The 12,128-nt window shown below is 42.4% G+C and overlaps 1 protein-coding gene across 1 annotated transcript; it reads left to right on the top strand.

Moving 5' to 3' along the window:
* nptxra (neuronal pentraxin receptor a) lies at positions 1-10,715 on the top strand. The gene is made up of 5 exons (XM_088008212.1): positions 1-1,256; positions 5,784-6,072; positions 6,400-6,620; positions 8,740-8,919; positions 10,221-10,715. Exons 1-5 carry the CDS (start codon positions 540-542, stop codon positions 10,449-10,451), a joined length of 1,638 nt encoding a protein of 545 aa, XP_087864338.1. The 5' UTR covers positions 1-539; the 3' UTR covers positions 10,452-10,715.
* Positions 10,716-12,128: the final 1,413 nt, after the last annotated feature.

Below are 12,128 nucleotides of genomic sequence, written 5' to 3' on the forward strand. Positions count from 1 at the left end.
GACATGGAGAACATTTCAGAATTAACTGTCTTTTATACATAAACAGGCAAACAAATGAGTAAAGTATCGAATTTGACATTTTACATTTAGTTTTCTCCACATCTGAACTACACGTGATACTGACAGATCGCGACCATAGGTTGTGGATGTGTGCTGTCAGAGGCAGTCCTGCTGTGTTTTTCCTCCATCTCTCGCCCCCTCACTCGGTCTCAGTATTAATAGGCTGGATCCTGCTGGAACCAGAGGACATGCGCGTTGCAGGAGGAGAGGAAGCGTTTGCGCGGTGTCCCAGCGAAAAGAGATGTTTAGTGTCGACTTAACTGTGATCACTTAACTGTGCTGCCAAACTCGTTTTCCACTCGCTTGTTTTTGTAGAGAGGCGTCAGGAGCCGTTTTCCTCTCTCGGTTTCAACTCTTTGCCGCATCTGGAGCTGTTGCTTTCCTACAGAGAAAGAGTGTTAACATTTCGGGGTTTTTCTGGAAATTGATTGCTCCCCGCCGCCACCCTGAAGTTCATCGTGGTCATCTTGGCCGCCGGGATGGTGGCCTTCATCGGAGCAGTTATCTGCATCATCGCGGCTGTCCACACCGGGTCCACTAAGGCTGCCGCGGCGCAGCGGCAGCCCGCGGCCGATAACCACTCGCTGTATCCGGACGCGGTCGCGCAGACTCCCGCTGCCGCGAGGGGCTCCGTGGCCCGGCCCGGATCCCTGGGAGCTCTCCACGGTTCTGAAACGCCCGAATCCGAAGCGCCCACCTTCAACGTCGGGCTTGGCGGGATGGACGGGGTCAGCGGACTCACGGGACACGACCCCGCGGTGAGTCGGCTCATCTGCACCCCGCTCCCCGCCGGAGGATGCAACCCCAGGAACTTTCAGCAGCAAGCGGACGACCCGTCGCTGTACGCCGGGGAAGACTGGGGCTACCTCCGGACCACGGCGGAGGAGCTCCGGCAGACGGTTCTGCAGCAGAAGGACCAGATTTTAACCGACCAGAGGACCATCAGGGAGCTGTCGGGGAAGCTGACCGAGTGCGAGAAGGGGCTCGGGGGAAGGAGCGGCAGCCCGGACAGACGCGGGAACGCCGCCGCGCTGAGAGGCGACAAGGGAGCCGAGGGGGAGATCCACTTGGAGAGGATGATGGTACGGGACAGCCCGGATTCTGCGCCCGACGGGGTCCATCTGCTCACGGTTGGAACTGTGGATGAGCTCGAACAGGCAATCACCCAACTCAAAGACCGCATAGACAGACTGGAGGTAAGGAAATCCCTGAACTAATGAATGAAATCAGTTCTACTGTATCCAACCACAAAGTCAGATGTAATTATAGATAGTACAGCTTCATCCTAATTATAGTAGAAAACATTCAAAGTCAGTTTAACCTGTGAAAAGGTTTGGAGGAAGCCCTGTCAGATTCAGGCCATCTCAGATCTCAGTCGACAGACTGTTGCTTTTTCATATAGATGCACCAGTTTCACAAAGAGTACCGATTTTGGCTAATACTAATTTCTCACCATAGACTGTAAAAAAAAAAAAATCCAATAATCTTTTTTTTTCTTTCTTAACGTCTGTTTAACTACCCTGATTATAAAATGTTTAATAAAAAACAATAACTTCTTCAAAGAAACAGTCCAAGTTTGAAAGCTGCAGTCAAGTCGTCCCGATTTTTACAGCATCACACATTTAAATGTGTCCTAGATTTGAATATTGCTAAAATATTAATTTACTTATTTCATTTATTTTACTCATATTGGAAGCAAAGGCAATGTCACACTGTCTGTGTGAGAGTGCAGTTGTAACACAGATCTGCAGGTAAATATCACTACAAAAGACACAAAACAGATTACAGGTGACATCTTAGACTGTAGCAGAAAGAGATTCATCCAAAGGATACAGCAGAGCAGCTTTACTGTAACATCTAGAACTTCCTGTTCTCTGCTGACTTCAATAACAGTCTGAATCAAAAACCAAGTATTCATAGAAACTTCAAGGAGTTTTCTTTCTTTCTCTGACTTTATTAACTGCCAACACCTGACTGATACTGGAAAAATCTGCCTTCTGCCTTCTCAGTAGCTACTAAAACTCTGAAGAGTGTTGTTGTCATACTCTATAAAGGCCCATGCCTTTATAAACACATGTTCACTAGATGTAGCAACCTCTTTTCAAAGAAATGTTGCTTACTGGGAACTTCTTGGGGGCTTGTCCAGGATTTCTTGTTTTGTCCAAAACCCAGATTTAAAGGGGAAAAGAAAAAACAGGAAATCACAAAGAACCCAGCTGAAAACCGTAACCAATGTGGCAAACTGTTTAACATAACCTTAACCCGTTACCTGGAATTCATACCATGTATCAGTTCAGAAATACATCACAAAACATTTAATACATAAACCAAGATGTTTTAATGTGTCAAATTAAATATCTTGGTCAGCCAGTCCTTATCTACATTTGACCTATAAAAATGTATTCAAATTGAACTTCTTTAGTTCATACATCCTGTCCAAAATTAGCCTAGCCAAAATCTTTGAAGGTCTGGCTCGGTTCTTCTAGCATTTGATCAGCTCAAACTAAATTTATACCTTACTTAGACACAAGTAGATGTCTAAAATCTAGACATCGGTTCAGTTTTCAACCCATTTTGGATTTTGCTTATACGGATGAACATTATCTTATCATTTGCAAGTTTTGCTCTGGGTGGATTTCTTGATTCGTTGTGTCGTTGTAAACGCAGGATGTGAGTAAGCAGTTAATGACCAAAGCAACTGGACTTTGGACTTACTTAGTTGTTTATAAAATCAAACATCTCAGTCTTTGATTAGAACAGATGACTTGACACCAGAAGGGACTTATGAGCTACTCCCAAAGCCCAATCGTCACGGATCAGTAATAATCATGTAATTATGAATGTCAATCAGTGATAATGGATGTTTTAATTGGATTTTTTTTCCTAAAGGTTGCCATTTTCAACATGGCAATATAGGAGAATAAAATGTCAGCTCTAAAGATAAATGTGGAGTCAGAGGGAGAGAGCAGGAAAAAGACAAAAGGAGCGAAAAATACAGGAGCGCAACATGAAACAAGCTCTGACTTGACCAGGATAGAGTGATTTATAGCTCCGTTTTGGGCAAAAGAAATGCAATGCATAATTCATGGCATGCCTATATTTGTTAGGAGTAACAGAGTGGACGCGCGTCCCCGAGGTGTAATACGCCTCCTGCTGTTATATGTGGGACGTGCCTGTGTGGGTCATTTCCTTTGTTCCGTCTGTTTCTCCACGCAGACGTGTAACATCCAAGTTCTGACACTTTTCAGGGAATAAGGAATCCCTTCATTCTGCAGCCTTTTCCCAAGATGCCGTGTTTCATCAATGGTTTTCACAGGTCAGACCAGGTAGTTTCCTCCCTAATCAACACGTTTTCCTTCTCCCGCCGTTTGGTACACAGGAGCTACTTGACCTACTTGTGAAGGATGAAGAGATGTTTTCTATTGGCTCAGATTAAACTGGTCCAGTCTTTTTTTTTCTTTTTTCTTTTTTTTTTTTTTTTTTTTACATATTTTCCCCATTATGCACCAACAACTCTCAATGCCTTCTAGCACTCATGCAGCGTGATGATTTCGGCTCAACAATAAGATCAGAGCTACATTTAAACCACCCTGTACTGGCCTTGTACATTTATTAACCATTTTCACTAAGCACTAAGATTTGCACAAAATGTTAAACATCATAGAAGTTAAATGCAGTGCAAAGTTTCATGCTTTCTAAATCTGTTTCCAAATAGAGAAGCAGCTACATGACTGGGGGGTAAGTCATGATATTATGAAAGGGGATTTTATTGCTTTTGGTACTGTTAGGAAAGAGAATTTAAAAGTTTCCATCAAAATTAGTTTATTTCTACAAATGCTAACACCCTCTGGTAAATATGCTTAATGCTTAAAGAAAAATCAATCTAAATTTAGTCTTTTACTGCAGTGCTGCTGTGAACAGCTCACAGAGTGATGCTCGGTTCATCAACCAGCAGCATGACACAACTACTCAGAGATGGATATCAATCTGAACCAACAGGCTGGACAAGGAGAGGATTAATGAAAGCAGCCAAAAGACACAAGGTAACTTTAGAAAACCTGCACAGATCCAAAGCTCAGCTGGTAGAACATTGCTCTTCTCAAACCCAACCTTTATAGGAAGAAAACCACTTCTGGAAAAAAAGTTGACGCATCTTCCCAAATGTCACATAGAGGACACAGCAACCAGCTGCTCAGGTCTGATGAGACCGAATATGTTTTTTTCTTTTTTTTGGCCTGCATTCAAACAATGGTGGGGCTCCATCAGTTCCTGTAAAAATGAACATGAAATTTCAGAAATGTTAAGTGGAAGTTGGGTGGCACTAAATGCAGGTTTACGCTAGAAGAAAAGCTGCTGCACGAGACGTCAGACGGGAGTGGAGGTTCGGTTTTCAGCAGGAGAAGAAATCCAATTGAAAAACTGCGACAATGCTGAAGAATGAGCAAAAAACGTATCACGCTAGTTAAATACAATGAACTCCCAGTGTTTGCAGTCGCTAGTAACCTCCAAAACCACAGCCGTCCGTCAAAATCTAAAACTTCAGAGCACTTCTTCGAAAAAGAATAAATGTACAATTTGATGGTCAAACACCAAATATCCCATAGCATACATTAACAAGCCGAGTGGAAAATGTCTTAGCAACACCATGGTAGCTAATATCTACTTGTCTCCAATTAGCAAGTAGGAAGGGAAAATGGTGATCCTGGGTTGACTGCTTTGCACCAATAGGCCGGTTAGTGTGTCAATTAGCTCTATGCTTAGGTTTTTCAGTTTACAAAGCTTCATTTTTTTATATATATATTTTGTTAAACTTCAAGTCAGTGAATCTGTGGATTCTGAGCCACCAATAGCTGGAGGTCCGCTCTCTGTCATGCTGAATAAAAATATACGGATGCAATTTTAAGATGTTTATTTGTTTAATAAAAATATGAAAAACATAAATTTCTCTCAATCTTACAATATTGTACAATGTTTTCTTCGTTTATCACAGAAAACCCAAACAAACACTTTGAAGTCTGTGGCTGCAGTGTAGCAAAATGCAAAGATTTCTGAAGGGCATAAATATTTTATTAAGGCACACCTGAATTCAGTGTAGTGAAAAGAATGTCTATATTTTCTCGCTGATCGCGGGAGATTTCTGCTGAGATTTGAACTAAAACATAAAATTTGGTTCTGCGGCGTACAAAATCAAATCTGGCATTGTAAAACCAAAACCTCTACCTCTGCGGCATTACTCAGACAGGCTGAGCTGCAGTAAGCTCCTGGATGCAGCACAAACGATTAAAACACCATGAAAGTTTTAGAGCGACGGTTTAACGTTTACAGAAAGACACAGCGATGACCTCCCCCTCCTCTCAATCTGTTCAGTATTAAGCTAGATGCCAGTTCCTGCAGCTGCACATTTTCTTTTTAGCAGGGACCGGGAAGCCTCCAACCTGCAGTCTTACTTACAAAACTGCAGATTCACTTTTTTTTTTCTTTTAAGCATATCCCCGATACATAGTGCAGTGCTGGAAAACTGGGATAAATCTACCACTTTTTTATCCTTAGGTTTTAATTTAGAGACAAAAACAGAATCCTAACTGCAGCAGCCAGTTAACAATGCATCAAACCCCACCAAATGCAGCGGCATTACATAAACTCCTCTTGAATAAATCCTTCAGTGCTTGCAGAGACGGCAAAGCCTCAAATTCTGATCTGGTTTCTACCTCCCTCCTCTGCAGACAGACATCGGTCCGTTTTCTCACAACCGCACGGACAGCAAATCATCGGACGCATCAGAGGAGGGGAACCCAGAGAGGTCGGCCGGTCCGGACCGGCGCCGCGGCACGGACCGGCCCTGGGGGGTGGAGGATCTGGAAGAGGAGCTGGAGAGGAAGGTGGAGCTGCTGGAGAAGGAGAGGAAAGCCCTGAGGCTGGAGGCAGCAAAACACAGACAGGAAATTGACCAGGGCATCAGCAAACTACAACACCGCATTTCAGGCCTGGAGGAAGGTGAGCTGCAGAAAGGGGAGAGAGAGACACACTGAGAGAGAGACAGAGAAGGAAGTAAATTGTGCGCATATTTAATCGCTCTATTTGATCTGGAGGTGGAGACGGTAACAGAGAGAGCAGCAGTGACTGATTTATTCATTTCACCGTGACACAAGTCGTTAGCGATGAGAACCAGATTTCCTTCTTCTGATTTATGACGTATAAGCTTCGTAAATATAATTTGTACCAAAATAAAAAGCCCATAATTATCCTGTAATGTTTTTTTTAAGATACGTGGAAAATAACTTACTTGTATCTCTCTTTCTTCACTCCGTATTTCCAAAGGCGTCACAATGCTTTCGTTCCCGGAGGGGTTCAGGTTGTCCTTCCCGGCTCGGACCAACTACATGTTCGCCCTGATGAGACACGCCGTCCCCAAGCTGCGTGCCTTCACCGTCTGCCTGTGGCTGCGGCCCGCCGCGGCGGGCGTAGGGACGCCTCTGTCTTACGCTGTCGCCGAGCAACCGAACGAGTTGGTGCTCCTGCAAGACCGGAGCGCTCCGGCTGAGCTGCTCATCAACGACAAGGTACGTACGGAACCCGCACAGGGCCGAAAAAGCTACACATTTAACTGAGGCTGGCATCGGCTGGAATGACGACCTCAAGGAAAAATATCACGGTTTGACGTTAAGAGATTTTGAAACCTAAAAAATAGTTGTTTTTTTTCTACATTTATTCTGACTTTACCCCAGCTGTCAGGAAGCGTGAATGTGTCATGTTGTGTGTCTGCTGAGAGGACACAAATGCAGTAGGCGGAGGCGCCGAGGAGAATTTTGTGGATTTGATGAAAAAATGAACAAAGATTTACAATAAACCATTGGAGGACAGGGAGCCAGGGGAGAACAAAAAACATCAGGAACAAACAAAAGCACAAGAAGCCTGACTGGGAACCGGATCTAATGGGAGCAACAGGCAAAGAGTGACAGAAGAAGAAGTCTTTAAGTATTGGGAGAGTGAATGTGGAACAATTCACTACACACCTGCAATCAGGTGTGAGAAAAGGGAGAGAGAGAGAGAGAAAATGGCATGGGGGGCAAAGGAGAGTAAACAACGGACAAGGAAGTAAATCTAACACTAAAGATTTACTTTGAGCTGCCCTGTTGTTGAAAATGTGCGATATAAATGAAATGACCTAAAGAATGAGTAGACATGAGGAACGTAATTAAATTAGAGTTACAAAGAAGAAATAGAGATAAAAATTAAACATAATAAAGTAGAATCACTAAGAAAGAGATGAACAGGAACAAGGTTGATCTGATCAAAGTAAGAAAAACAGAATAATAATGAAACTGGAGTAAATAAATCAAACCCCAAAACAACCCAGGATCCTAATAAAACGGTGATGAAAAGTTGGTGGACAGTTTCAGAGGAAACCTGCTGATTCAGAAAGTTTTGCCGTTATGTCCTTTCCTATATGCAGGGTTATTTATTTTCATCTCCCATTCAAATTTGTAAAATGAAAAAAACAAAACAAAAAAAACATTGAAATGTGGTAAAAACAATTCAAAAATACAAAATACTAAGTTCTGTTTGATTTAATTCATCATTAGCCTTCTCTTTTTTCCATTGACTCTCCTGAAAATGTATTACTTTAATGAGTTTTTAAAATCTCATTATAACAAGAAAGTTTCTCGGCCGCTCCTGAATATATTTCCGAGCTCTGGCAGCTAAGCGCTTCCATACCATCGGCTGTTTAACTCTGATTAAATTCACAATCCTTGATGAAATAACAGAACGCTCAATCACCTCCTATGTTGTTTACCGAAGCTGTGCCACCAAACTTCCCCACACAATAATATGAGTAATTATTTAAAAAATATATTTTAAATCACAAGCTGTCAAAGCAGGAAAAACAAGTGTGAGAACAAACTGATGCATGTTGAATACAAAAGAAAAATGAACCAAAACCGTAAATTCACACAAAAGCTGATCTTCCCATTGCAGCAACAACAGTAATAGGATGATCTTTTAATTTCTCTTATCAAGCCTAGTCAGACTCAAAACATTCAATAACACTCAAAATATCTTTTAAATTGCATGCTATGCTTGATTAGATTCTTCCTCTTTATTCTGCTCACTTTAATCGAAGATGTAGCATCTTTTCATTCATAATATCTTCCTTATTTTACGAGCGTACTTGTATACAGTTCATTTTTGATCTCCATCATGATTTGAAGTGTTTATCAGCGATCTGTTAATGTTACGACCTCCTTCTAAATGTCCTAATGAATATCGAAGGCCCTCTGCTTTGGATTAGCATTAAAGTAATAAGAGAGCGGCAAATGAAGTCTGATACATTGTTCATGTGATTTAATGGAGGATTAAGCTTAGTCCTGGAAAGCATTGTTCGGCGATGCAGAGAAGTGCTGTAGTATATATATATTTTTTATTTTGCAGAAGTCATTATGGTAATCTATTCCTGCGGTGAATAGCTTGGAGAGGCAGCAGCAGAACGCCCCTAGCGTGAAATGATCGAAGTGACTGATTTAGATCTGGAAATCTCCTCACACCGCCGCATCTTATTTGCGTCCCGCTGAATTATTGTCACCTTTCTATGTAGCTATGTAAAGGCATGCCCAGGTTTTAAACAATCGGCGTAAAACAGCCCGCCACTGCATCATCCTAACAACACGTTGCCATGCGTAGGTGGCGAAGCTGCCTCTGAACTTCTCTCGAGGCAGCTGGCAGCACGTCTGTGTGAGCTGGACCCAAAAAGGTGGAGCATGGCAGGCCTACCAGGGGGGAAAGCTGAGGGGCGAGGGCCACGGACTGGCCCCGGGACACCACATCCGGCCTGGGGGAGAGCTGGTCCTCGGCCAAGAGCAGGTGAGTTACTCATATTTAAAGACAGACTAAAAGAAAAATGGTTTAGTTGTTATTGGTTTCCAAGTCGCTAAGAAGGCTAAAAATAACTTGGGCTACATTCACACTGCAGGTTGAGGTGATATGAATCCGATATTTTTGCTCAAGTGGACTGTATCTCATCTTTTCATGACAGTCTGAACAACTCAAATGGGATTTTTAAAAATACTCACTTAGCTCACTTATGGTGCGTTCACACCAAACGAGAACTGAGCATCAGGTGCTTCTGGTTCACATTCAATCTATGTGGAGGTGCGTTGAGGGTCGTTGCGGCGCGTTTGAAGAGTCTAGCGTTGTGTGGTTTGAACATTTGGAGCGTCAAGAGTCAACATCAACATTTGACGGGTCAAGAGTACCAAACAGAAAACTACGGCCAGAGCTGATGTATCTGACGCACCTCTACATAGACTTTGAATGTAAACCAGACATATGAAAGGCTAAGGTGTAGAGCAAAATGTCAAGCGTCTGCATTCAAAGTGCACACATATCGAACTTGAAGCGTCAGACGCATTTTTAACGTATTTGGTGTGAACGCATCATTAGTTATGTGGTTCTAAATTCGATGAGTATCTGATCTTTTCAAATGTGTCTGGGTCGCGTTCATCAAGCCTGAACGTCATTGATGCTCAAAAAGACTTCACCGTTCTGCATCCTGGAACGCAGAAATGAGAAGAAAAATAACAACCGGGTGGACAACTTTAAAATCGCAAGATACGCTACACCACATTAGCATCCATGTTTACTTCTGCAAATACTGAGCATGCTCGCTAAGTGTGACGTTATTGCGCCCTCTACCGCGCATACGGGACATTTTTAGGTTGTTTGCAGTTCACACGAGAGATCACATACGTGTCGCATATATTTGGAAATGTGTACAACCACACGAAAGAAACAGAGACAAAAACAGAACTGAACATTAACGCCTGCGGTGAACGCAGCCTTAGTGCAGGCGTGGGATTTTGTCATTTCTAAAGCTAAAAGAACATTTATGGCTGATTTGCACTTGAGGTTTAGTTTGGGCTAACATGGGATGTTTAATATGTGAATTTTGTTCAAAAGCCACAAACTGTAGGAAAATAACATTTAGAGGAAAAAAATAATCTCCCGCTCTATCGAATCCCACTTAAACTTCCCCAGAGCCGAGGGGTTGCCCAAGGCAGCAAGACTGCAAAAAAAAAAAAAAACTGTTTGTGTGTGCTTGAGAGTAAAAGTGTTTCTCTTTTTAAGTGATTTGACTGCCTAACAACGATCTAATTCCTTTCCAGGATTCCCTGGGAGGCGGTTTCGATTCGACCCAGGCCTTCGTCGGAGAGCTGTCTCAGGTGGGCCTGTGGGATCGGGTCCTGTCGTCCGCCCAGGTCGCCAGCCTGGCTCGGTGCAGCAGAGTAACTCAGGGCGCCGTGGTTCTCTGGAGCGAAAGCAAGGTGCAGGTTTATGGCGGAGCCACCAAAGACCCCGGGGAGCCTTGCAGTAAACACAGCAAAAGCTCCCAGTGACCGATGGAGAGAGGATCATGGAAAAGATTCAATTCACCAACCAACGCTGATCCAGAATGTCAGAAAAACCATGAATAGCAAGGCGACATAAGAGAGTCATAATCTTAGCAACTTTTCTGAGGTATTTCTGAAGGTGAAACGACACGCTGCAACACCACACATAATTTACACATAAATGCAGCTGGAACATTAGTTACTGTGCATCAGAAAATGTTTAAGCTCGGCTTTGCTTAGTTAGAAGTGAAAACAGGAAGATGATTTCAGATTCTCAGCAACCCTCCTGACAATTTGATCAAGAAAAACAGATCTATACTGTACCTGCCTGCTAGCTTTTCTGTCGACTTGTTTACTGTAAGCCTGTTCAAATTCAGGGGCCTCATTCTTCAAAGGACATATGCCGGGAAAATTGGGCAGTCTGGCCTTTCGATTTACCACTTACATCTGCGCATGCCCTGTCGCCTAGCAACCGTGACGGTGCCAAACACAAGCTAGCAAGAATGTAACTCAAAATCTTCCTGGGATTTTGTGTAATCAGTTTACAATCTATTTGAATCTAATTCATTAATTAGATTAAGGAAGTCGATGGATGTCAGTGGAAGTGCGAAGGATTCAACGTCCTTCAAATCCAGGAGGAGGAAGGATGAACGTCTGAGTCTTTGAATTTGGAGCAGCAGATGAAGCCCCTGAATTTGGATTCAAATGTTCAGTTTAGTTGTTTTTAAATTTGAATGTTTACTGTAATTTTATTTTTACATTATCCAGAATTGTGACATTTATAACACTCAGCCTTTATGAAAAACTATAAAATATATTTAATGCATTATAGTCAGAGCCAGCTAATGTTAGCATGCTAATTTTTAGGCTCATTAAAATGTCTGACAGTAATTCTGCTGTTCCTGTGCCTCATAAATGGGAATATAGAGATAATCAGTAAAAGGTGAAACTGTTTTAATTTTTTTTCCAACTCCAGCATCAAAGAAATTTTACAACAGAAATTAACTATAGAAGCCATTTTCTCTCTCTTTTTTTATTATTCGTACACAAACAACTCCTACAAATTTAATTTAGAATAAAATAATTAGAATTATCTCATGAGTAATATCTAGAAATATCTAGATATGTCAATCATTTGTGAGATTTTAACCACAGACAGATGAAATGAACAACGCTGACCTGTTAGTGTCTTGGATAAAGGATTTTCTTTTTGTCCTCAAACGCAGTGTGTTAGCAGCATTAAAAAATGGCGTTTACATTTTGAACAACTCCGACAAAGGCTAAATTGTTATGGCTAGACTGGGTCAGAGCATCGGCACAATTTCAGCTCCTGCAGGGTGTTCTGGGCTTCTGATGGTTATTGAAAGGGAAATGGAAAAAAACAACAAAAAAACAGTGCTGAACCAGCATCTGGGTCAGAGATGACAAAGGCCGCATTGATGCACACTGAGAAGAAAACAAGCTAACAAAGACAGAGTGAAGGTTTGGGCAATGATCCTGCTGGGAAACCAGCTTGATTCTGCCATCGATGTGGATGTTGGTTTGACACGTACCACAAACTGAAGCGTTGTTGACAGACCAGGGACACATTAACACAACTTCCTGTTGGCTATGGCCTTTAAGCAAAGGTGGTGCATCTTGCCACAAAGTGAGACAGGCTTAGGAGCTCAAACATGGCGGATG

The sequence above is a fragment of the Poecilia mexicana genome, unplaced genomic scaffold, assembly GCF_051168715.1.
Source record: "Poecilia mexicana isolate PSO_F unplaced genomic scaffold, ASM5116871v1 scaffold_8, whole genome shotgun sequence".
NCBI lineage: Eukaryota > Metazoa > Chordata > Actinopteri > Cyprinodontiformes > Poeciliidae > Poecilia > Poecilia mexicana.